The 27962-nt window shown below is 36.1% G+C and overlaps 1 protein-coding gene across 1 annotated transcript in view; it reads right to left on the reverse strand.

The window, feature by feature from the left end:
• Positions 1-1088: 1088 nt before the first annotated feature.
• Positions 1089-27962, reverse strand: part of RP2 (RP2 activator of ARL3 GTPase) — a 54086-nt gene continuing 27212 nt past the window's right edge. The window contains exons 3-5 of the mRNA XM_022556369.2: positions 27635-27749; positions 10768-10853; positions 1089-9389 (exon numbers count right to left, since the gene is read on the reverse strand). Coding sequence (XP_022412077.1) covers positions 9306-9389; positions 10768-10853; positions 27635-27749 — 285 coding nt within the window. The 3' untranslated portion in view covers positions 1089-9305. The remainder of the gene's footprint in view (positions 9390-10767; positions 10854-27634; positions 27750-27962) is intronic.

A 27962-nucleotide genomic window follows, 5' to 3' on the forward strand; every position in this document is an offset into this window, starting at 1 on the left:
ATATAATAGTTTGCATCTGCTAATCCCAAACTCCCAATCCTTCCCTCCCCTCCTCCCTGCCACTCAGTTTTTGACATTGTTTTTTTTTCTTTAAGAAAGTGGCTTCCCTGGTGGCACAGTGGTTAAGAATCCACCTGCCAATGCAGGGGACATGGGTTCAATCCCTGATCCGGGAAGATCCCACATGCCATGGAGCAACTAAGCCCATGCGCCACAACTACTGAGCCTGCACGCTATAGCCTGTGAGCCACAACTACTGAGCCCACGTGCTGCAACTACTGAAGCCTGTGCGCCTAGAGCCCACGCTCTGCAACAAGAGAAGCCATCGCAATGAGAAGCCCGTGCACCGCAATGAAGAGTAGCCCCTGCTCACCGCAACTAGAGAAAGCCCACGTGCAGCAACAAAGACCCAACACAGCCAAAAATAAAATAAATTTATTTTAAAAAATCAGATATCATTAAAAAAAAGAAAGTGGTCCCAGACTTGAGAACGAAGGTGTTCATCATTTGGATTACTCCAGAAGTTGACAATCTAGCTTGTCAACTGTGCATCACACAATATGATGCGAGATTAATGATAACAAAAACACCCCCAAAGGCTACGCTCTTAACTACTATGCAGAGCAAAACCCTGCAGTGTATGGGATGCGTGAGAGGAAGTGCGCAGAGATCTTAAGTAGGGGTCCTAGTGAGGAGGCCAATGTAGCAACCATGTGCCTACATTCGGTTGATAAGTATGGGCATGCAAAGGAAAGGATGGAGAAGAGGAACATTTCAACAACAGGGCTAGTTAAGAGCTTCCTAGCAAGGGGTGGGGTGGGTGGGGGGAAGAACATTCTAAGATGACCCCAAAATGTCAGTGGTATAACTGAGATAATTTCGTGTCATCAATGGAAGCAAGGGTGCCAGGACAGGGAGACCATCTGGGAAGGAGGAATGTGATGAGTTCAGTGTACTACATGGTGAGACCAGGAGAACAATTAAAATTTAACTACTTGGGTGAAGATATTTGGTAGAGCTGAAGATTGAGCAACAGCAGCCAGATAAATGGCTGTCCTTAGCGGTGCTGGTTGAAGCTGTGAGAAGGGTTCATGGACCTAAAGGAAAGGACACAGAGATCAAAGCAGAGGATTCATGACTGACCCTTGTACCATGATAACAGCTGAGGTGGAAGAGGGAAAAGGAAGGGCAGAGAGAAAAAAAAAAGAAATGAAGAGCTAAACAAAGAGACTAAGTCTCAAAGAAGTAGGAAAAACTGAGTCTAGCACAGTGCCTGGCCCAAGAAGCAGTGCTCAGTGAATTCGTGGATGGTGGATAACTGCATTCATTATCACAGGAACGAAGGTGGGAGAAATTTTAAAGAACAAGGCAATGATTATCAGTGAAAAATGCTATAGGGAACAAAGTGTGATTAAAAAACAAACAAACAGGGAATTCCCTGATGGTCCAGTGGTTGGGATCCTGCACTTTCACTGCCAAGGGCCGCGGTCGGGGAACTAAGATCCCACAAGCCACGTGGTGTGGCCAAAAAAACAAAAAACAACAATAACAAACCCCCCCCCAAAACAAACAAAAATAACAACAACCTATGGATCTTGACGAGAAGATTTAGAGGCACTCTTCTGAAATATAAGTGGCATTGACACACACAGTATAAAGGGGGTTGTAATACACATGAATAGCAATAGGAGAAGTGCCACTGACTTGATAGTTACTCAGTTCCTATCCCTTCATCAAGTTGGATTCTTCCTCAACTCTCTTGGTCACTCAGGACACATCTTTTCTATCAGGATCCAGGTCTGATCTAAGGTACAGGTTGTCTCTTTCCAGCCATCTCTGGGTATTAACTTTTTTTTGCTTTCCCTGAATTCCATCCCAAGTAAAAAAATCACCAACTTGTCTTTGGAAAAAGTATTCCGATGATTTTTTTCTATTCTTATTCTTTTTCTCTTTTACTCTCTAAGCACCTTCTTTCTGCTTCTTTACCCCCAACTTAGATCTAAAAACAGATAATATATTTACAAAGTTCAAAAATCAAAGCTGTAAAAAGGTGTACATTTAGGAATCGCATTCCCACTTCTGACCGCATCCCCCTTGGTTTCTCTTGCCTCCTGTGGGCAACTTTTATTGGTTTATTTGTCCTTTCAGTGGTCCTTTATGCAAAATTAAGCATATATATACATGTACTTATTATCTCCCCTTTTCTTACACATAAGGTAGCACAGGGGGTACACTGTTGTAGACCTTGGTTTTTTAACCTACAAGTAACATTACTCCTTATCAGTACTGCCCACTGAAGAAAAGCCCACAACCTAAACGTTGTGACTTATGTTTTATTTGGGGACCTTACTGAGAGAGGACTATAACCCAGGAGACAGCCTCTCAGATAGCTCTAAGGAACTGTCCTGAAGAGGTAAGGGAGGGGCCAGGATATATAGGAGTTTTTGCAAAAAAAAAAAAAAATGTAGTCGAACATCAAAAGATTTTTGCTAATCACACACAAAAAAGACATCTCCAGTGAATGATACTAGTGCTCTTCTATGTATGGGAAGATGCAAGAGTCTGGGCTCATCGAAATTATTCCTTTGATATGCATCTTAACTATCTAGGGCCAGTATCCTGTTTTTCTCCATCTGAATTCCCCTGAGGGTACACCACTGGGTGGGGGGCTGCAGTGCCTGATGGCTTAATGGCAGGCAACATTTTTTGTCCACAGTACATAGAGATCTTTGTTTTTTGCTACTCGAATGTTGTTTCTCTGCCCATCTTTGATCTTCTTCCCCCACATTTAATGCTTTGTACAGCCCCCTTGTTTAGGCTTTATAACTGCCTGAAGGGCCATATGTATTTTGAAAAATACCCACAAGTAATTTTGATATGCCCCTCTCTCTGGAATAGTGGTTAACAGACAGCCATTTAAACCCCAGGTCTACCACTTACCTGTTATGATAATGCTGGTCTTTAGGAGAAAGGAGACTCAGGGTTACTAGTCTCCTCCCCCACTTCCCTGGACAATCCTGCACATGTTCTATTGATGATGATGGCCAAGCTCATCCCTAAACTCTCCAAGTGGAAAGATGTCAAGAGATAAAGAGGGAGGATAACATCTGAGAGGGACGAAATGACTAACTTTCCCCACAAGCCCAAAGCAAGTAGCTGGCTGCTGTTTTACTTTAACTCAGCCCCAGCATCAACAAAGCACCACTCTGGCTTATGCAACACATTTCCTCATTGAATAAAAAAACACATCAGAAGAAAATTTAAGTCAGAAAATGCTGTGCTCTTCTCTGTTTCCAATGCATACCACTGATGTTCTTAAAGCTCTCCAGGAGCCTCAGTGGGCAGAGACCCTGTTTACTATTTCAACACAAAACGGGGGGCGGGGAGAGTAAATATTGTAGAATGTTTTTATTCCAAAGCCAATCAAGGAGAGTACATGAAGAGAGGAATTACAGAAAAGACTAAAATCTGATAGAGTAGAATGAGGCACTGGATTATGTCATTCAGTCAAAAATATTTATTAAATATAGATCACATTACTGGACCCTAAGCTACTCTCTATGAATATAAAGGTTTCTGAGCCTTGATTTTAGTGCTTGAAGAACTAACAGTCTAGGACAGAGCTTCTCCAACTTTAATGTATATATTGAATCCCCTGAACACCTTGTTAAAAGGTAGAAGCTTGCAGACAGAAAATGTTGCCTGCCATTTCAGTAAACAATGCTGTCCACCATCAAGCCAGCAACCACTGCAGCTGCCCCCTGCCCCATGGTGCCCCCTGGGGGAATTCAGGATGTAGAAAAACAGGATACAGGCCCTAGATAGTTGAGATGCATATCTAAGGAATGATTTCTATGAGCCCAGACTCTTGGATCTTCCCATACATAGAAAAGGACTAAAACCATTAACTTAGGATGTCTGCTTTTTGTGATTAGCAGTAATCTTTTGATGTTCGACTACATGTTTGTTTTCCAAGCTCCTATATATCCTGGCTCCTCCCTTACCTCTTTGGGGCAGTTCCTCAGAGCTATCTGAGAGGCTGTCTCCCAGGCTATAGTTCTCAGTAAGGTCCCTGAATAAAACATATATATATATTCTTTTTTTTTAATATTCTTTTCCATTATGGTTTTTCATAGGATACCGAATATAGGTCTCTGTGCTATACAGTAGGACCTTGTTGTTGATCCATTCTATATATAAAAGCTTACATCTGCTAACACCAACCTCCCACTCCATCCCTCCCCCAACCCCCTCCCCTTGACAACCACAAGTCTGTTCTCTATGTCCATGAGTCTGTTCTGTTTCACAGAGAGGTTCATTTGTGTCACATTTTGGATTCCACATATAAGTGATATCATATGGTATTTGTCTTTCTCTGTCTGACTTATTTCACTTTGCATAATGCCCTCCAGGTCCACCATGTTGCTGCAACTGGCATTATTTCATTCTTTTTTTATAGCTGAGTAGTATTCCATTGTATATATGTACCACATTTTCTTTATCCATCTGTCGATGGACATTTAGGTTGTTTCCACGTCTTGGCTATTGCGAATAGTGCTGCTATGAACATAGGGGTGCATATATCTTTTTGGATTAGAGTCTGAATAAAATATGACTTGCAACTTTTAGGCTGTACATTTTTCTTCAGTTGACAGGCTTATTCAACAGATCTGGAATGGAGCCTGATACTCTAACAAACTCTAGGTGATGCTGATGCTGACGGTCTACAGGCCACACTTTGAGTAGCAAGGGAGGAATGGCTAAAGAAATAGAATAAAGTGTTACAGGAAATCTATACAGAGGACTGTGTAAGCACCAAAGAGGGGCTGCACCTTTGTGAGAGTTAGAAAAGGCTTCGTAAAGAAGGAGCCTGATGAGCTGAGCCTTGTTCTCTGGGTGATCGCAGGGAAAAAGTCAAGAGGTCTACACCATAGTTCAGTGATTATGGTTTGAGTTGGACAGGCCATCTAAATTTTCTGACTCTCAAATTTATCATCTGTAAAATGAGGGATTGAAAATGTCCATACACTTCACAGTCCTAAAACTAGATGACTCTAATGAGATAATTTTTTTTTTTTTGGCCACACCACACGGCATGCAGGATCTTAGTTCCTTGACCAGGGATCAAACCCGTGCCCCCTGCAGTGGAAGCAAGGAGTCTTAACCACTGGACAGCCAGGGAAGTCCTGGGATAAATTTTAAAATCACTTAATATATGCTCAGTTTAGAAGTTAGGGTGAAATAATATAAAAGGTTCTATTAATGAGCCTAACAAACTGACCTACAATTGACAAATGAAAGTACATCAATCAATAAGAGAACAGCACTTAAGTCTTAACAGCCTCTTATATGTGTTTTCTCTTATTCAGTTGCCTATTTGTAGGTGGGTGTATGGCTTCACAACTGAACTACTTTAAAAGATCACCATACTACTTTGCTGAGCACAGTAATACTTAACATCCATAAAGCACCATTTCAAGGCACTTTACAAACATCAGTTAATTACTTGTCGCCACTTGCAAGTTACTTTTCATTAGTCCAATTACTAGTGGACAGATTAAACTGAAATGGGGAAGGCAGACCCCAGAGGGAGGATCAGAGCCGAGAGAAGGATGCTGGGGGCTCCCTGCTACCTGTGAGCCTGCTCCCTCAACATCTATTTATAGGTAAGAACCTGCCTTGACCAGGAAAGCACCAAAACACTAGAAAAGGAAAAAAAATGCTGCTTCTGAACATCTTGCTGGAGTTTGCCACTAAAAGCCAAAATGTCACAAATGTCAGAGAGAGATGAAGTAGTATAAAGGTTTACTGCCTCCCCAGCTGAGTAGGACCGATTGCCACCCTCTTCAAACACTCGACCAAAAAAGGAAACCAAGTCAACAGTGAATGACTCCATTTTCACAAAAAAAGTTTTCATTACTAAAATTCAAATGAAATGTGGCTTTTTTTAGTGTTACACTTTTAAAGGATAAAATATTTTCTAGAATGGATTTTGAAGGAGTAATCATACCTTAATTACAGTATCTTCTCTTCCTATGTAAAACAGAGTTAAATATGACCCTTTTATTATTTATTTATTTATTTGGCTGCACCACACGGCATGCAGGATCTTAGTTCCCTGACCAGGGATCCAACCCGTGGCCCCTGCATTGGGAGCACGGACTCTTAACCACTGGATTACCAGGGAAGTCCCTAAATATGTCCCTTTTAAATGAGAAAAACACAGTGCTTTGTGACCACCTAGAGGGGTGGGATAGGGAGGGTGGGAGGGAGACGCAAGAGGGAGGAGATATGGGGATAGATGTATATGTATTTCTGATTCACTTTGTTATACAGCAGAAACTAACACACCATTGTAAAGCAATTATACTCCAATAAAGATGTTTTAAAAAAAGATAAAATCATAACTCACACAAATATAAAATGAAAATAAAAATGAGAAAAAATTTAAACTCAGCACAGCAAGAATTATCCAATAAGTAGGAAGTAATTTTTGCTACTATCTTGCACAGTTCTGTTTTTCCCCCAAATGCTCTAAATATACACGTAGAAGCTTTATACGTAGAAATAATGATAATAAATGTTATTTTTAAAACTAACCAATCTGCAGTTTCTCTGATTTATGGGCTGGGAGAGGGAGAAATTGGGTACAAAGGCTGATAAATTTGGTAGCAATTCAAAAATAAGGTCCATTTGTATAAACCTGAAAGTATATCACAAACAATTCACTATTTTCTTAAATATGGAAGAAAAAGATGCCTAATCTTAGTAAGTATTCAATCATAGCAAAACATATCTTTTAACAAAGGGAGCATGATATTGGAAATTCCTTAGATTAAAACAGGTTTTCTACGTCCTTTGCATTTCTCCAGAGTGCTTTGTACACACAACATGGCATACAGTTCATTTATCATTAACATAAGACAGATTAGACCATTTATTTTACTTTTATCATTAAAAAATTTGTGTCATGATCATATTTTGGTACACGTATGAGTAAATATATGTTATAGAAGTGCTCTTCAAAAATTAGTGTTAATTCATTTTCATTTTAACAATATTTATTACAAATCACATTTTATAAACACTAGATAAATTACATACAAAAGCTAGATATAAATATACAGAAGCAAAAACAGCAGTACTATTAACACAAGAGAAATAAGCTAATATAATGTCTAAACATGTATATCTTAATAAAATTACTAAGTTTTCATTGCTAATTCTTTTTTTCATGAATTCAAAAGCTATTCAGAAATGAAATGTAGAATACTCTAATTACAATCAAGGTTTAGAATGATAAAAACAACAACCGTAGCACTACTTATTTTTAAAAAATCTTTTCAAACATTCAGAAGCAAAAGAACTGTCCTGAAACACAAATTAAACTTGGGTAAAAGCTCTTATCTAACTGAAGAGTATAAAATTTTAGGCTTTGGTTAATAGATACTAAATTTAGTGGAAAATTTTAAATTAACATCTCCCTTATATGTAATATTCCTGAGTTTTTGCTAAAATACCATAGGTAAAATAAAGAACTCAATTTACAGCGTTGTATAACATTGTATTATATTTTTGAAAAACAAAGTATTGTGATTTTTTTAAACTGTGAATAATGGGATTTAATAATGTAATTATGGTAAGAATATGTTTAATTTAGCTTACCTATGAGAAAAATTAATGTCCTCTGACTACTACTTGGCAAAGCTCATTTGTAAATTATGATAAAAATTATATTAAACCCATCACCGATTTTTATTTGTATCTTATGAATTCATTTTGATTTAAAGGATAGGTTATGTAGAATAGAATGCTCTTGTAGAAGACTGAAATGATACAATGCTAATACAAGGTGAGGCACAGGGTAGGTGGTCAATATTACTTATTAATTTAAAGTGAAAAGTCTTTTAATGTATTATTTCTGAACATCGACACAATTCAATGCAATAGTTGTAAATGAATCTGAAAATATCCACAAAAATATTTTCAGTTTAAACACGAAAATACATTGTTAGTAACAATCATAAGAGGAATTTTTACAAGTGATTATTTTCAGCTTTAGTTTTATCAAAACATAGTTAAATTTAAGGTTCCTTTTAAAAATAGACCTATGAAAGCTAACTTCTGATTAGCTGCTCTGTGTGGTGTAGATGGCAGGTTCAGTCCCTTCTCACAAGATCAGCCTATCAAGATCTTCTGATTACCTTACGTTACAACAAACCCCTTAAAACAGAGTTTCCCCTGGGCACTGAATCGATTTGCCTAAGGATTGGTCCAAGAATGTGGATTTTTAAACAAGTAGCTCTCCCCTGCCCCATGGTAAATTATTACGGTCAGGTTGATCTGGAAAATAATGTTTTAAAGCAACCAAAATAATTTTATCATACTTGAACACTGATTGATAGAAGTGGGATATCTAATTAAAATCAAATTTATCTAGCTTTTTAATAATCTGCATAGCTTATCACTATGCTTAAGTATTTCTTACCTAAATGTTGCAAGGCTTTGTTTTAATTCTAATAGCTCATAAGAGCTGATAAAACAGTGATCACCTTTTTGAACTGCTGGTGATTGGGCTTCTATAGTTTCAGTGTTGCATACACCTTTTCTTACCAGGAAGCAGAAGAGTCATCTAGCAGTTGTATTCAAAAACTAAACAATGTGGAATTTATTCAAATAATCATACTACTCACAAAGTAGTCTTTAAACAGCTATACCAACATCAGTTAGTAGAGTTACTTGCAAAACTGGTTATCAAATACCTATTAATTTAAAAATCTTAATTTACGAAGTATTATGTCAACTCTGTATACAAAATTTCATTTGCCATATTATGCAACTAGGAAGCAAATATTTAACTGGATGTATATACATGAAAAAAATGCACATAGGTTCATTCTAACTGATCTGCTAGTAACGAATCCTTCTAAATTAAAAAAGAAAATAAGCAATGGAATATATTCTCAAATATCATGGAGTACTGAGGAAAGTGTAAATTAGAGATTTGAAAGAACATTTAATTAGGACTAAAATCATGAACTGTTAGCCACTTCTATTTTCTAATAACAGTTATCATATGCAGAGAAACAAAACCTACAAGCTCACTGAACTGGGTTAAATGTTTTTTAAGCTGATTAAAACTACTTAATTTAAAATGAACTCTTTTTGAAACTCAAGTAAATGATGCAGTATTCAAAAATTTATTTTAAAAATGACTTTAACAATTTTAGCATCAGTAAAAAAAACCATTGCTAATACACAAATTGAAAAGGGCTTAAAATCAAGTCCTTGTTCCACATCGCACTTCATATTCCCATTTGTATATCAGCAAAGTTGTAGAAGCTGTCTACATCTCCAGATGCTGCATCCTTGCTTTCTGATACAAACATCTATGTTAAACATAAAAGAGACAAAAAATACATGCTAGTAATCCCCAAATTCCAAAGCCCACGTTCTTCACAGAACAGTCACAGGCTTGCTATGTAAAAGAAATTCAAGTACATCATTTATAATATTTGTGGATTTTCTGTAGAATTCATGCAATATAGTTTCAAAAGCTATGATGTAATTGAGCTTTTTTAAAAGCACTTAAGATATAATTAAGATCTTTGCTTTCATAATACTTAAGTTGTATTTTATTACACTTGGAATTTCAGTTTTTAAAATATGTAACAGTCAATATTATGAAAGCTACAAATAAAGAGGTTTATTTAAAGAACTCTTAATTTCTTCTATTTTCTAAATAAGAATCTCAATAGGCTGAGAAGGAAAACTTGAGATTATCTTTTTCAAAGCTGCTAAAGATATATTACTAATTTTAAATTAACTATTTTCCAAACATCAACAAAGCAGTACTCAATAGAACCCTTCAAAAACAGCTTTTATAAATGTCAGCCAGAAATTAGAGGAGACCTGGGTTCTATTTAGCTTTATCATAAACTAGTTGTATGATGCTAACAATTTAATAAACCTCTCTGGGCTCAGTTTCCACATATGTAAAATCAGAAAGTTGGATTAGATAATCTTTAACTCATTCAGATCTAAAAACTCCAAATCATATAACCATTTTCTCTCTGTTTCCTTTTCTATTCAATCTGATTTGCCCTCTCCCTTAGTACTGTTGTGATGATAAAATGAGACAAAAGACAAAGTACTCTGAATTATGCAAATTCAAGGGACCATAAGCCAAATCAGACTACAAAATCAAAAATTTCCTCTCAGATATTTATCAAAAAAACCCAGTTATATATACTCATTTAGTCCTCTTATAATGTTTGGTTTTTAAGCTATATTAAGTTGTTTAAGTTTGAAATTTTCAGATACAGCAACCTCATCAACCATATCTAGAAAATACCTACATGTAGTGATTTCTAGATATAGCTCAAGTTCAAGTTTTGATCAAGTATTACTGAAGCAAATGAAAATGAACACTGGGCAATAGGATTGTCCATCTAAAGTATACAATCTTAGAGATATAACATTTTCAACATATCACTACTTTTAAAAAAGGAAGAACTTGAAGAGACATTTGGTGAGACATTTTACTTTAGAAACATGTATTATTGAAGGTTTTTAATAAGTAGATACTTACTTTGTAAATTTTTAAGCTATTAAAATTTTAGTTTGGCAAGGAAAAACCAAAGCTTACTTCCCAATTATTTACCATAAATTCTAAAAATCATGATGTGCTGAAAATACTATTTAATTGTAAGGAAAAAGAAAGGAAAGGAAAGGTTTGAATGAAATACAGTCAATAAAATCTTGTACCTTGGTCCCACTGAATATCTCATTGACAATAAGTTGACATCCTTCTACAGCGCCATCTCCATTGAACTCCAAGGCAATAACAGGACCTATAAGCAAACCCAAGAAGTGTTGTCTTAACATGAATATAAATCTATTCTCAAATTAATCTTTTTATTCTTCCCTGAAGAATCTTTAGCATCTTCTTTGGGGGTAAGAGAAAAGAAAGAAGGGAATAGACAGATGGGACACGTCACTTCAGCTACTTCCTACTCTAATCATAAAACAAATTAACATAGAGTCTCATCACATGACAAGTAGCTTCAGTGCCATTATAGGACTAGTGTCACATTTTTAAGTGTTGTAAATAGTCTGGCTTTTCTGGTATTCATACTTCTACGAAAACCATAGAAAGTACAAAAAATAGTTGATAAAATGACAAATAAGATCAGAAGCTATTCAAATCATTTTGCTAGGCAGCCAGTCTTGCTTCCAACTCTCCTACTTACCAGCCAAGTTGTGGGACACCAATAATGAAGCTAAGCCAAGTAGGAATTGAGGCCAGGCACCAAAAGTAATGACCATCTGAAAGTATTTTTCTTGAATGTGCCATAATACTACATTCTAGAACCAACGACCAATAATTCTCTGAACAGAATATTTGTGCCTCCTTTCCCATACTTAATTTGATTACTTTTAAACCACCTGTACTTTAAATTCTGGTACAAAGATTCGTGATTCAGTTTGCCTTGGATTTAAATGTAGCATTGGAACTACTGGTGTAAAACTGTTGGCAAACATGGCTGTAAGTGAGCCAAACAAAACAAGCCTTTCAATTCAATTAAAATTTTTTCCACTATCACTATATTCCTAATAGATTTGCTTTTTATCTCCTTCAGTAATGGAGAAGTCCTGACCTCCAGGAAATTACAAATTTCTTAAAAAAAGACATAAATCTAGAATCCTGCAGCCTGTGGAACAGAAGTCACATTCACAGAAAGATAGACAAGATGAAAATGCAGACGGCTATATACTAGATGAAGGAACAAGATAAAACCCCAGAAAAACAACTAAATGAAGTGGAGATAGGCAACCTTCCAGAAAAAGAATTCAGAATAATGATAATGAAGATGATACAGGACCTCGGAAAAAGAATGGAGGCAAAGATTGAGAAGATGCAAGAAATGTTTAACAAAGACCTAGAAGAATTAAAGAACAAACAAACCGAGATGAACAATACAATAACTGAAAATAAAACTACACTAGAAGGAATCAATAGCAGAATAACTGAGGCAGAAGAATGGATAAGTGACCTGGAAGACAGAATGGTGGAATTCACTGCTGCAGAACATAATAAAGAAAAAAGAATGAAAAGAAATGAAAACAGCCTAAGAGACCTCTGGAACAACATTAAAAGCAACAACATTCGCATTATAGGGGTCCCAGAAGGAGAAAAGAGAGAGAAAGGACCTGAGAAAATCTTTGAAGAGATTATAGTTGAAAACTTCCCTAACATGGGAAAGGAAAAAGCCACACAAGTCCAGGAAGCGCAGAGAGTCCCAGGCAGGATAAACCCAAGGAGAAACACACCGAGACACATAGTAATCAAATTGGCAAAAATTAAAGAAAAAGAAAAACTATTGAAAGCAGCAAGGGAAAAACGACAAATAACATATAAGGGAACTCCCATAAGGTTAACAGCTGATTTCTCAGCAGAAACTCTACAAGCCAGAAGGGAGTGGCATGACATACTTAAAGTGATGAAAGGGAAAAACCTACAACCAAGATTACTCTACCTAGCAAGGATCTCATTCAGATTCGATGGAGAAATCAAAAGCTTTACAAACAAGCAAAAGCTAAGAGAATTCGGCAATACCAAACCAGCTCTACAACAAAAGCTAAAGGAACTTCTGTAAGTGGGAAACACAGGAGAAGAAAAGGACCTACAAAAACAAACCCAAAACAATTAAGAAAATGGTCATAGGAACATACATATCGATAATTACCTTAAACGTGAATGGATTAAATGCTCCAACCAAAGACACAGGCTTGCTGAATGAATACAAAAACAAGACCCATATATATGCTGTCTACAAGAGATATACTTCAGACCTAGGGACACATACAGACTGAAAGTGAGGGGATGGAAAAAGATATTCCATGCAAATGGAAATCAAAAGAAAGCTGGAGTAGCAATACTCATATCAGATAAAATAGACTTTAAAATAAAGAATGTTACAAGAGACAAGGAAGGACACTACATAATGATCAAGGGATTAATCCAAGGAGAAGATATAACAATTATAAATATATATGCATCCAACATGGGAGCACCTCAATACCTAAGGCAACTGCTAACAGCTGTAAAAGAGGAAATCAACAGGAACACAATAATAGTGGGGGACTCTAACACCTCACTTACACCAATGGACAGATCATCCAAACAGAAAATTAATAAGGAAACACAAGCTTTAAATGACACAATAGACCAGATAGATTTAATTGATATTTATAGGACATTCCATCCAAAAACAGATCACACTTTCTTCTCAGGTGTGCATGGAACATTCTCCAGGATAGAACACATCTTGCGTCACAAATCAAGCCTCAGTAAATTTAAGAAAAGTGAAATCATATCAAGCATCTTTTCTGACCACAATGCTATGAGATTAGAAATGAATTACAGGGAAAAAAAGTAAAAAACACAAACACATGGAGGCTAAACAATACATTACTAAATAACCAAGAGATCACTGAAGAAACAAAAGAGGAAATCAAAAAATACCTAGAGACAAATGACAATGAAAACACGACGATACAAAACCTATGGGATGCAGCAAAAGCAGTTCTAAGAGGGAAGCTTATAGCAATACAAGCCTACCTCAAGAAACAAGAAAAATCTCAAATAAACAATACAACCTTACACCTAAAGGAACTAGAGAAAGAAGAACAAACAAAACCCAAAATTAGTAGAAGGAAAGAAATCATAAAGATCAGAGCAGAAATGAATGAAATAGAAACAAAGAAAATAATAGCAAAGATCAATAAAACTAAAAGCTAGTTCTTTGAGAAGATAAACAAAATTGATAAACCATTAGCCAGACTCATGTGAAAAAGAGGGAGAGGACTCAAATCAATAAAATTACAAATGAAAATTAGGAAGTTACAATGGACACCGCAGAAATACAAAGCATCCTAAGAGAATACTACAAGCAACTCTATGCCAATAAAATGGAGAACCTGGAAGAAATGGACACATTCTTAGAAAGGTATAACCTTCCAAGCCTGAACCAGGAAGAAATAGAAAATATGAACAGACCAATCACAAGTAATGAAATTGAAACTGGGATTAAAAATATTCCAACCAACAAAATTCCAGGACCAGACGGCTTCGCAGGTGAATTCTATCAAACATTTAGAGAAGAGCTAACACCCATCCTTCTCAAACTCTTCCAAAAAACTGAGGAGGAAGGCACATTCCTAAACTCATTCTATGAGGCCACCATCACCCTGATACTAAAACCAGACAAAGATACTACAAAAGAAGAAAATTACAGACCAATATCACTGATGAATATACATGCAAAAATTCTCAACAAAATACTAGCAAACAGAATCCAACAACACATTAAAAGGATCATACACCATGATCAAGTGGGATTTATCCCAGGGATGCAAGGATTCTTCAATATACGCAATATACGCAAATCAATGAATGTGATACACCATATTAACAAATTGAAGAATAAAAACCATATGATCATCTCAATAGATGCAGAAAAAGCTTCTGACAAAATTCAACACCCATTTATGATAAAAACTCTCCAGAAACTGGGCATAGAGGGAACCTACCTCAACATAATAAAGGCCATATATGACAAACCCACAGCAAACATCACTGTCAATGGTGAAAAAATGAAAGCATTTCCTCTAAGAGTAGGAACAAGACAAGGATGTCCACTCTCAGCACTATTATTCCACATAGTTTTGGAAGTTTTAGCCACAGCCATCAGAGAAGAAAAAGAAATAAAAGGAATACAAATTGGAAAAGAAGAAGTAAAACTGTCACTGTTTGCAGATGACATGATACTATACATAGAGAATCCTAAAGATGCCACCAGAAAACTACTAGAGCTAATCAATGAATTTGGTAAAGTAGCAGGATACAAAATTAATGCACAGAAATCTCTTGCATTCGTATATACTAATGATGAAAAATCTGAAAGAGAAATTAAGGAAACACTCCCATTTACCATTGCAACAAAAAGAATAAAATACCCAGGAATAAACCTACCTAGGGAGACAAAAGACCTGTATGCAGAAAACTATAAGACACTGATGAAAGAAATTAAAGATGATACCAACAGATGGAGAGATATACCATGTTCTTGGATTGGAAGAATCAATATTGTGAAAATGACTATACTACCCAAAGCAATCTACAGATTCAAGGCAATCCGTATCAAATTACCAATGGCATTTTTTTCGGAACTAGAACAAAAAGTCTTAAAATTTGTATGGAGACACAAAAGAACCCGAATAGCCAAAGCAGTCTTGAGGGAAAAAAAGAGAGCTGGAGGAATCAGACACCCTGACTTCAGACTATACTACAAAGCTACAGTAATCAAGACAATATGGTACTGGCACAAAAACAGAAACATAGATCAATGGAACAAGATAGAAGGCCCAGAGGTAAACCCACACACCTATGGTCAACTAACCTATGACAAAGGAGGCAAGGAAATACGATGGAGAAAAGACAGTCTCTTCAGTAAGTGGTGCTGGGAAAACTGGACAGCTACATGTAAAAGAATGAAATTAGAACACTCTCTAACACCATATGCAAAAATAAACTCAAAATGGATTAGGGACCTAAATGTAAGACTGGACACTATAAAACTCTTAGAGGAAAACATAGGAATAACACTCTTTGACATAAATCACAGCAAGATCTTTTTTGATCCATCTCCTAGAGTAATGGAAATAAAAACACAAATAAACAAATGGGACCTAATGAAACTTCAAAGCTTTTGCACAGCAAAGGAAACCATAAACAAGATGAAAAGACAACCCTCAGAATGGGAGAAAATATTTGCAAATGAATCAACGGACAAAGGATTAATCTCCAAAATATATAAACAGCTCATGCAGCTCAATATCAAAAAAACAAACAACCCAATCCAAAAATGGGCAGAAGACCTAAATAGACATTTCTCCAAAGAAGACATACAGATGGCCGAGAAGCACATGAAAAGCTGCTCAACATCACTAATTATTAGAGAAATGCAAAGCAAAACTACAATGAGGTATCACCTCACACCAGTTAGAATGGGCATCATCAGAAAATCTACAAACAACAAATGCTGGAGAGGGTGTGGAGAAAAGGGAACCCTCTTGCACTGTTGGTGGGAATGTAAGTTGATACAGCCACTATGGAGAACAGTATGGAGGTTCCTTATAAAACTAAAAATAGAATTACCATATGATCCAGCAATCCCACTACTGGGCATATACCCAGAGAAAACCATAATTCAAAAAGACACATGCACCCCAATGTTCATTGCAGCACTATTTACAATAGGCAGGTCATGGAAGCAACCTAAATGCCTATCGAGAGACGAATGGATAAAGAAGATGTGGTACATATATACAATGGAATATTACTCAGCCATAAAAAGGAATGAAATTGAGTCATTCGTTGAGATGTGGATGGATCTAGAGACTGTCATACAGAGTGAAGTAAGTCAGAAAGAGAAAAACAAATATCGTATATTAACGCATATATATGGAACCTAGAAAAATGGTACAGATGAACCAGTCTGCAGGGCAGAAATTGAGACACAGATGTGGAGAAGAAACGTATGGACACCAAGGGGGGAAAGTGGCAGGGTGGTGGTGGTGGTGGTGTGATGAATTGGGCGATTGGGATTGACATGTATACACTGATCTGTATAAAACTGATGACTAATAAGAACCTGCTGTATAAAAAAATAAATTAAATTCAAAAAAGACATAAATCTATTAAACAATATGGAACAAGAGAGAAAAATGAAGTATTAAGGAATGAAATACTAAGGTGAATGTAGTCATGTGCCACAGAGCAAGGCACAAGAAGGAGAGGAAAGGCTTGTGATTTAATACAGACAACAAATATAGAAAAGGCAGGATATATACAGTCGACTGTACAATTAGATACAGAGAACGAGTTAAAGTATGAGTTTTGCAGTATCACAGTATATAGATCAAGATGGGTACTGAGTAAAGAAAAGAAGGTAACTGGGGAATATTTTCTCAGAAAAATGGATGATTCTATGTCTGGGGCAAGAAATGTGTAAGATCAACCTCGAATATCATGTTGAGCCAAAAAGCAATGAGGCTATCAAAGGCCAATAGGGTTTTATCAAAAGGATACAGGAGCCAGCTTGAAGAGGCTCCTAATGACCAAAGATGAGACATGGTGAGATCAGAAGGAATAATGCCTGCAAGTTATCGAAACATACTGAATATATAAAGTCATGAGCTCATAATGATATTCAGAAGAGACACAAACAAAATTCACTGGACACCACTATAGGTTGCTAGGGCACTGACTTTTTACTCTGAAAATCGATGCTTAATTATTTATCCTTTATTTACTCTGCTTTTCTGATATGAAGCATATTTCAAGTTAGCCAAACAGCTCAGTGTACGAGAAGTTCTGTTAACATCTATTAATAAATGCAGAGGTAATGACACAATTTGAAAATGATCATTTTGAAACTCCTAATAAAATAACTGGATCAGGCAACAATCATCAATGGCTTTAGCATCCCATAGGGAAGACTGACAGGAAACTCTACAATAAAAAGACTGTCACCACCTGAGCCTAACAATATTGTCATCACTAGAAGTACAACAATCAAATATTATGTGCCTTCTCATTATAGGAAATAGTACCACCTGTGAAATATTCCCCCCAAAAGACTAAACCTGAGTGTAAACAAGGCTTTGATTTAACTTCTAATCTACAAGAACTATAGAGGAACAAATTAAACAGACTCATGCATACTACAGGACAACTGACCACATTTCTTTTACAAGAGGAAGGCACGAAACAAACAGGGGAGGGGGAACACCTGTTTCTGGTTAAGAGCGATATAAGATACAAAACAACCACATACAGTGAGTGAGTGGGCCAGTTTTAGATCTGGATCAAATTAACTGTAAAAATACATAAAGAATGTTTTTAGACAATTAGGGAAATTTGAACATGAACTAGTTAGTTGATGATATTAAGACATTGTTAATCATGTTAGACGTGATAATACACCCCACTTAAGAAAACATTTATGTAGCTGTCAAATTGTTATGGTATAATCTTATGGTATATAAAATATACCTTAATAAAACTGTTATTAGAAAGCATTCATTTTTAATTTCACTTTGTTTAAGACACATACTGAAATATTTAGGGATGAAATGACAAGACATATCAAAATTTGATTAAAATATTTTAGCAAAAAGGAGAATATATAGATTATTTTTTAAAGTATGGCAAAAGGTTGATAAAACTGGGGGATGGGTACACATGGGGTCATTGGAAGCTACTTCTGAGTAGAAACAGTACATTTGGAAATTTGCAAAAAAGAGTTTAGAAAGCATTTCAAACCGAATAAATATTGAACTAAAAAGAAAAATTTGATAATGTAGGGTTTCCAGTTTTGCAGAGAGTAGAAAGTTTGAATTAAGGTAGAATGGAATATGCTTTTATTCAGGATCACTAAAAGAAATACAGTAGATATATCTTTTAAAGTCAGATATTTATTACTGAAAGTTCCTGTATTCTACAAAGACAATATAATCTAGAATTCAGAAATACAATTTTGGTAGAATTACCCAAGTATGTAACTTGGTTGCTATCCTTTGAATAGGATATGAAGAGCTTCCAATAAGTGACTTAATTTGCCAACAAAGAAACATCAACAAAAAAGGTGGACAAGTGCATCAGTTTTGATTAACATGCGTGGACCCTAAATTTTAAAAAAACTACACCACCAACAATGCGCTTTTTAAGCAGTTCTATTTGTCTCTCTATCTAATGATGAGGACTACAGTTACTTCAAAGTGCTTACTTCAAGTGACTATTTCAAACTGAATTATGAGGTCAACAAGATCACTGGTCATGTTTTTACTGTTTTAATGTGACTGTCTTATCAAATAGCTTGCAGTAGCTTTAAATCTAAATATTTGAACTATCATGAAAAAATTGTGAGACTTCGAAGTAAACAAAAAAGATTTCTGGATATCCTATCTAATGAACTCTTTTGTGTTATTTAACATGACCTTGGAACAAGTCACTGTCACGTCTCAATTAGGTTACAGCAACAGCCTCCCAGCTGGTCTCTCTGTTTCTCCCTTAGAGTAACCAGAATGATAAAAGCTACATTTTAAAGGGACCATGGCATTCATATGCTCTAAAACCTCCAGTAATATGTCTATATTTTTCTTATTTTTAATTTTTCTAAAAATAACTGACAGTTTAAAGTAATAATGTGAACAATTCATTAGGTGTTTATAGCATATGTAATAGTAAAATATATAATAGTGACACAAGGATGGGAAGGAAGATTTGAGAATATGATGTTACTAGGTCCTTATATACTACAGGTGATGTGGTATAATATTATTATAAGGTGGACTCAAATTATTTAAATATGTATACTGTAAAACCAAAGGTGACCATTAAATAAGATTTAGGAAAAGAGGTATAAATACTAAGTCACTAGGGGAGGTAAAATGGAATCATTAAAAAATACCCAATTAAACAGAAAAAGAGGTAACAAAAAACAAAGAACAAATGGAACAGAAAGCAGCTAGCAAGATGGTAGATACTGATCCAACGATATCAATCCCTTTCAATATGAATGGTGCAAACACACCAGTTAAACACAGACTTCCCTGGTGGTGCAGTGGTTAAGAATCTGCCTACCAATGCAGGGGGTACAGGTTCAAGCCCTGGTCCGGGAAGATCCCACGTGCTGCGGAGCAACTAAGCCCATGCGCCACAACTACTGAGCCTGCGCTCTAGAGCCCACAAGCCACAACTACTGAGCCTGCGAGCCACAAATACTGAAGCCCGCATGCCTAGAGCCCATGCTCAGCAACAAGAGAAGCCACTGCAATGAGAAGCCCGTGTACCGCAACGAAGAGTAACGCTTGCTCACTGCAACTAGAGAAAGCTCGGGGGCAGCAACGAAGACCCAAGGCAGCCAAAAAAAAAAAAAAAAAAACAGAGACTGTCATATTGGATTGAAAAGCAAGAACCAACTACATGCTGTCTACAAAAAATTCACTTTAGATACACAGACTTTGATAAGTTCAAAGAAAAGGGATAAAGTTTTATGATGAAACACTAACAACCAAACAAAAGGTGGAGTAGCTGTATTTCAGACAAAGCAGATTTGAGAACAAGGAAGATTATCAGAGACAAAGAGGGACATTACATAATAATAAAGGATTCTTCAAGAAGACATAATCCTAGATGTGTATGCACCTAACGACAGAGTTTCAAAATTCACAAGGCAAAATCTGATAGAGTCTGAAAAAAGAAATAGACGAATCTACAATTACAGTTGAAGACTTTGACACTCCTCTAATTCATAGAGCAAGTAGGCAGAAAATCAGTAAGGATATAGATGACCTGAATAACGCTATCAACCAAACTGACTTAGTGGACATTTATAGAACATTTCAGCAAAGAAAAGCAGATTATATATTCTTCTCACCTGCACATAGATTATTCACCAAGATAGACTATATTCTGTTCCAGAAAACAAGCCTTAACTTATTAAAGAAAATAGAAATCATACAATGTGTGTTTTCAGACCATAACAGCATTAATCTAGAAATCAGTAATAGAAACACATCTGGACAATCTCCCAAATGTTTGGAAATTAAACATTATACTTCTAAATTATCCATGGATCAAGTGAAAAGTCTCAAGGGAAACTACTACATCAGGGGTCAGCACACTTTTTCTGTAAAGGGCCAGATGGGAAATATTTTAGGCTTAGTGAGCCATACAGTGTCTGTCACAACTAATCATCTCTGCTGTTACAGTGCAATAGCAGCAAAACATAATAAATAAAAGAATGAGTGTGGCTATGCTCTGATAAAACTTCATTTAAAAAACGTACAGTAGGCCATACTTTGCCAAACCCTGAATTAAATGAAAATACATCATATCAAAATTGGCAGAATGCAGCTAAAGCAGCACTTAAAGGAAAATTTCTAACACAAAATACATATACAGCCAATCCTCATTATTTGTGGATTCCTTATTTGCTAATTGCTTACTTGGTAAAATTTATTTTACCAAATAGGTAAAATATTTTACTGAAAATCAATACTTGTCTTTTCATGGTCATTCATGGACACACACAAAGTGGCAAAAAATATGAGCTGCCTGACATGCATGTTTCCAGGTAAATTTGAACAAAGTGATGCTCTGCTTTCTTGTTTCAGCATTCATTCTGTAAACAAGTGGCCTTTTCACAGTCCATCTAGTGCCACATTTTTATACTTTTTGTTGGTAATATCAGTGTTTAAAATGGCCTTCAAATGTAGTGCTCAAGTACAGTCTAATGTTCCCAAGCTTAGGAAACCTGTGATGTGCCTTACAAAGAAAATGTCTGTTAGATAAGCTTCATTCAGGCACAAGTTACAGTGCTGCTGGCTGTGCGTTCAATGTTAATGAATCAAAAACATATCTAAATGAGGTGTCTTTAAACAAAAGCACACATACAACAAGGTTATACTGATTGGTTGAAAGAAATGTTGTGACCAGAGACTTGCAGGAACCTAGCCCTGCATTTCTCCTAGGAGTAGCAATTCAGTACTCACTGATTCAGTGTTCACAGCAACTTTATAAAACAGACCTACTGTGAATAACGAGTATCACTCTATTAGAAAAGAAGAAATCAGTAACCCAAACTTAAACCTTAAGAAACTAGAGAAAGAAGAGCAAATTAAACCCAAAGCAAATGAAAGGAAGGAAATAAATATTAGAGCAGAAACCAATGAAACTGAAAAGAGAAAAACAATAGAGAAAATCAATAAAACAAAAAGCTGCTTCTTTGAAATTATCAATAAAGTGATAAACCTCTATCGAGGCTAATGGGAGAGGGAGGGGCCTCAAATCACCAACAGGAGTATAAGAAGGACATCACTACTGATCCTACATACATTAATAATAAGGAAATACTATAAACTCTACACCTATAAATTTGATAACTCAGATGAAATGAAACAATTCCCTGAAAGACAAAAACTATCAAAATTTACCCAAGAAGACAAATATATCTTAAAGAGCTCTCTATGTAATAAATAAAATAAAATGTATGGCTAAAAATCTTTCCCCCAAGTCTTCAGGCCCAGATGGGTTTCACTGGCAAGTTCTACCAGACATTTAAGGAAGAAATGATACTAATTCTCTATAATCTCTCCAAGATCACAGAAGAAGAAGGATACTTCTCAACTCATTTTATGAGGCCAGCATTACACTAATATCAAAGCCAGAGAAAGATACTACAAGAAAAGAAAACCACAAACCAATATGCTTCATGGACAAAGATGTAAAAATCTACAATAAAATATTAGCAAATTGAATCCAGCAATATATTAAAGGGATAAAACATCATGATCAATGGGGTGCATCTCAGGAATACAAGGTTGGTTCAACATTCAAAATTAACAAAAGTCACTTACCAGATTAAATGACTCAATAATAAAAAAACACGACCATCTCAATAAATACAGAAAAAGCATTCAACAAAATTCAACATCATGTGTGATTAAAAATCAACAGGGACTTCCCTGGTGGTCCAGTAGTTAAGAATCCACCTTTCAATGCAAGTGATGTGGGTTCAACCCCTGGTCGGGGAACTAAGATCCCACATGCTGCAGGGCAACTGAGCCTGAGTGCCACAACTACTGAGCCTGCGTGCCAAAACTAGAGAGCCTGCATGCCGCAACTACTGAGCCTGCATGCTCTGGAGCCCACACACCACAACTAGAGAGAAGCCCATGTGCTGCAATGAAGAGCCTGTGCACCGCAACGAAAAGATCCCACGTGCTGCAACTAAGAACTGACACAGCCAAGAAAACCCCCAAAAACAAAAAAAGCCCTCAACAAACCATGAATAGAATGAAACTCCCTCAGTCTAATAAAAGGTATGTATGAAAAATCTACAACTACCATCATTCTTAATGGTGAGACTGAACACTTTCACCCTGAGATCAGAAACAGGGCAAGGATGTCCTCTTCTCACTATTCTACATAGCATAATAGTGGAAGTCCTAGCTAACATAATAATGCAAGAAAAAGAAATAAAATGCATGTCAAAGAGACAGAGGAACTAACCTAAAAGAACTCCCAAAGGCTAAACTGGAACAATTTGATAGTATTGGACTATAACCCAAAGAATAAAATACATATCTATGAGTCCCTACTGATAGACATAAATGACTGAATAAATAAATGGGAGAGAAGGGACAAATCTTTCTTACAGAATTCCAAATAATGTATGTAGATACTCCCCTCTCTAGGAGGTGGAGCTTAATTCCCTCTCCTTGAGTGTAGACTGGTCTTAGTGACTCAACTTCCAAAGATCATAGAAAGAACTTCCAAAGAGTATAGAAAGGGGAAAAAAGGAAATTTACAGTGTTCAAGAAACCTGGCAGATACCACCTGAACCAAGTCACTAAGGTCAACATCACCAGCATTAAGTCATGTTGCTATCATGTGCCCTATGATGTGATGTGATGTGACGTGATGAGAAGGGCACTTCACCTCTTCTCCAAAACCCATAACCCCAGTCTAACCAGAGAAAACACCAGGCAAACGCAAACTGAGGGACATTCTACAAAATAACTTACCAATACTGCTCGAATATTTCAAGGTTATGAAAAACAAGGAAAGACTAAGGAACTGTCACAGATTAGAAGAGATTAAGGAGATATGATGACTAAATGCAATGTGGGATCTTGGATTAAATTCTGGAACAGAAAAAGGACATAAGTGAAAAAAACCCGGTGAAATTTGAATAAAGTTTATAGTTTGAGTAAATAGTATTTTACCCATGTAAATTCCTTAGTTTCAACAAATGTATCATGCTTATGTTAACATAAGAGGAAGGTGAGTTTCAAAACTCTCTGTACTACCTTTGCAATTTTTCTGAAAATCTAAAATTATTCCAATATAAAGAGTTTATTTTAAAACAAAAATGTCTAGTAGATTCTCATCTCACTCAAACTAGAAGCCACAGTCTCTACAGTGGCCTACAAGGCCCTATATAACCTGATTCCTCCTTTACTACTTCTCAGATCTCATCTATGTTTGTTGAATAAATGAATGAATGACCCTCTAAAACAAAGGAACCCAAATCTGACTAATCATCAGAACCATCTGGGGAACTTTTAAAAATGCAGATTCTAAGGGAATATCTCAGAGATATTTGAATCAGTCTTTCTGGGGTGGGAGGTGGAAATTTAAATCTTTAACAGCACCCCAGACAGTTCTGAGAATCAGTCAGATTTGGAAGATTCTCAAGATGAAAAACACAACGAATTCTCTCATTTGGCTGTCAAATAGCTTCATTAATTGAAATAATTATGACTACTTTAACTGAAGAGGAAAACTTAAGAGACTCTAAAGTATAAGCTATTTGAAATAAAAGTGAATTTTCAAAAGAATAAGTCCATCCCCCTGCTAAGAACAGTGGTTTGCAACTGGGAGCAATTTTGTCCCTCACGGAGCATTTGGCAATGTCTGGAAACATTTTTGGTTGCCATAACTGGGGCAGTGTGCTATTGGTACCTAGTCAGTAGAGGCCAGAGATGCTGCTAAACATCCTATAATGTACAAGACAGCCCACCACAGCAAAGAATTATCTAAAATGTCAACAGTGCTGAAGCTGAGAAACTCTCCTCAGAATGACTGATGGCCACTTTTACATAAGGACCCAATCCATCCAACACCTGCTGGAATATCTCCACAGACAGCCTGCTCATTATTCTACATCAATCAATGCACTATTGGGCAGCTTAAAATTTTCCCCCAACTTTTCTTTTGAAAAATTCCAAACATTGTAGAAAAGTTGAAAGAATAACAAACATCCATTTGCTCTTCACTTACACCCAGCAAATGTTAACATTTGGCCACATTTGCTTTGCCACACACTATACACATATACACACATGCACACACAGACATGCACAAACACACACACTTTTTTGTTTTGCAGAGCCACTTGAAAATAGCAGACATCATAACACTTCAGCATGCATCTCCTATGTAACCACAGTACCACTATCATACTTAAGGATACAACAATAATTCCAAAATATCATCCTCAAACTTCCCCAGTTGTCCCCAAAATGACTTCTACAGCTTTATAGTTCACCCCACCCTAATCCAAAATCCAATTAAGGTTCACTCCTTGCATTTAATTGTTAGGTTTCTTTTAATCCAGAACAGTCCCCCATTGTTTTTGTCTTCCAGGACATTGTCTGAAGAGTCCTAGCCAGTTATCTTGTAAAATGTCTTCTATTTTTGATTTGTTTCAGTTTCCTCATGGTGTCATTTAACATGTCTCCAGATTTCCCTTCTTTCCTATAAACCAGAAATTAAGTCTTGGCTCGATCAGATTCAGGTAAAATATTTTTGGCAAGAATACTTCATAGATGATGATGTGTATTTCTCATTGCATCACATTAGGAGAAATACAATGTCAGGCTGCCCTGCCATCAGTGATGCTAAGTTTGATCACTGGGTTAGTGTGATGATCATCAAATCTCTGCTCTAAAGGTATACTTCCCATTTGAATTAGAATGTATAAGTATCCTACTTTTTATCAACTTTTACCCCAATAGTTTTAGCATCCACTGATAACCTTTGTCTGAATTAATTATTACAACAGGGGATAGAAAATGGTGATTTCTGAAGTCTATCATTCCTTCTACGTTTATTAGCTCAGAGTATTCTATAAAGAGCAGAAGAGCTTTCCTTATTCCCTCTCCCCCCGCCCCCCCTTTTATTGGTGCTTAATACACATTTATTAACTGAATACATTCAATACTGTTGATTTTTCAAATTAGATAAAAAGCATGGGCTGATGAGTTTTATGGAGATATTTCTCAGATTATAAAAACAAATTTTAAACAAGATCTGTGACTACTTAGATGAGAAACTGATTATTACTGTGAGCCAATTTGGGGTCCTGGAGAAAGGGTCATTTCAAGCTAATGGAAGAGTGCCTCTCTTAATAGAGGATAGGAAGCTTCTAGATCATGGGAATGTCTAGCAGTCATTCATGATATCCGTGTAGACCATATAGTTAGGTAGATTCCAAGCTGGCTGGGCACGCTGGTCCATAGTTCAGTGCCAATTTCCTCTCCCCTCTTTTTTATTATCACTATGGATGCATGGATTTCTATTGTTGTTTAATCAATTCCCTTCATTATTGTTTTTGATGCTCAAATTGACCCAAATTTGGCCAGTGGACACTTCTTGAGACTCCTTCAAGCTGGCTCCTGTGACCTTTTGACATAACTTCATTAGTCTTTGACCACTTCCTATGGACATCTCTGGTTTTAAAAGCTGTTTATATGATATTTATTTGCTGAAATTCCTATAACATCTGTCCATTGGTTTTGGTTCTACTTTTTTCAGGAACAGAACATTTTATTTCTTCCATGTGGAATGTTATGTGACTTAAACACATATTATGGCTGGGTTGGAGCAATTCTGTGAAACCGCTTCACTAACATCACACAAGTATATAAATCATTAATTTAGGCCTACTCATATGCTCACTTCATCCCTAATCCTCACACTTTAGGATGTCTATTACACACACTTATTACTTAATTCAGTTTCTGAAAGCTGCTGAGAGTTTAAAGATTTGTTTCCAAGGTTTCATCAAATTTTCCCATATCAAAATGGCTGCATCAAAGGAGCCAGGTCATAATTTCCTATATATGATCTGGGATAGATTCATGCACTGGTTGGAGCCAGTCCTTAGTACTACTAGAATAACCACTAAGGTATATGAAATACTGTATTACTACTTAAGGGCCAAATCGCACCCAGCATTAGTTATTAAAGTTATCCTAACAATCCTCCAATATTTTCATACAGGTTTTTGCAGTTTATTACAACTTATTTATACATAAAGAGCATGTAAATGCAGATGTGCCTTCTTTCTAGGGTATATCCAATCAGCATTACCCATTACCATATATATTTGCTCAAGCCAGTCAAGAAAAGCCTGATGAGCCTAGAGCAAAAAATGTCCCTGCCCTAATAGATGAACGGTACTCTGTCTTCTAGAATACATAGAGGCAAATAGCAACACTTCAGGAGGGCACAGGAACTCTAGTTCCTCTGTTTGTAGACATATTTCCGGTATCTGACAACTTAATCAGATCATGTTAAATACACAGAATAGTATACAGTTTTATTTATATTTCTTATTCCTTTTCCAGTATGGTCAAAGCACACTGAAGGCAGAAAGAATCCTTATCAAGTGCTTTGTAACTCTGGGCAGGGAGAAGGAAATGGTCACTCACTATAGTACAATAATAATAATAAAATAATTTAAAATAATAAAATGTGACTTTCAAGAACGAAGGTGACAGAACAGGGAAAAAAAACCCTAATGCCTAATTTCTAGGTGATTACATATGGCTTTTCGAATGATGTGAAATTCTGACATTTCTGAATAGTAATAGGAAAAACATAAAACAAATGACAAAGAGAAGACAATGTAAGAGAAATACTAAAGGCAAGAGTAAATCAAATCAGCAGGTCAAGGGAAAAACCACAAAAGTATACCAATCATCCAGAAGGTACCTTTGTTCAGAAGAGGAAGGAAGTCAGGTGCTTTTTCCCGAAAAACCCTTTGAGCATCTTCAGCTTTCATTGATACCTCCTTTGTCTGAACCAGGAAAAAGCCTTTACCAACCAGCTGTGGGAAATAAAATTTCATTTACATTTTAAAATGACCTGAGACTAAAACAATATTTTCCTATTCTACAACTTTTCTGTATAAAATGTAACACAGTGCTCTGATTTTTGTTTTAGTTATAACTGTAATTAATTCAGGGTGTTTGCTATAAACAAGTTTTCACATACACAAGATTCTTTCTTCCAGATGGGTGGTTCTGATTAAGAATTAGTA

The sequence above is a fragment of the Delphinapterus leucas genome, chromosome X (assembly GCF_059928025.1).
Source record: "Delphinapterus leucas isolate spDelLeu-1000000601 "Yukka" chromosome X, BTC_Dleu_Yukka2, whole genome shotgun sequence".
NCBI lineage: Eukaryota > Metazoa > Chordata > Mammalia > Artiodactyla > Monodontidae > Delphinapterus > Delphinapterus leucas.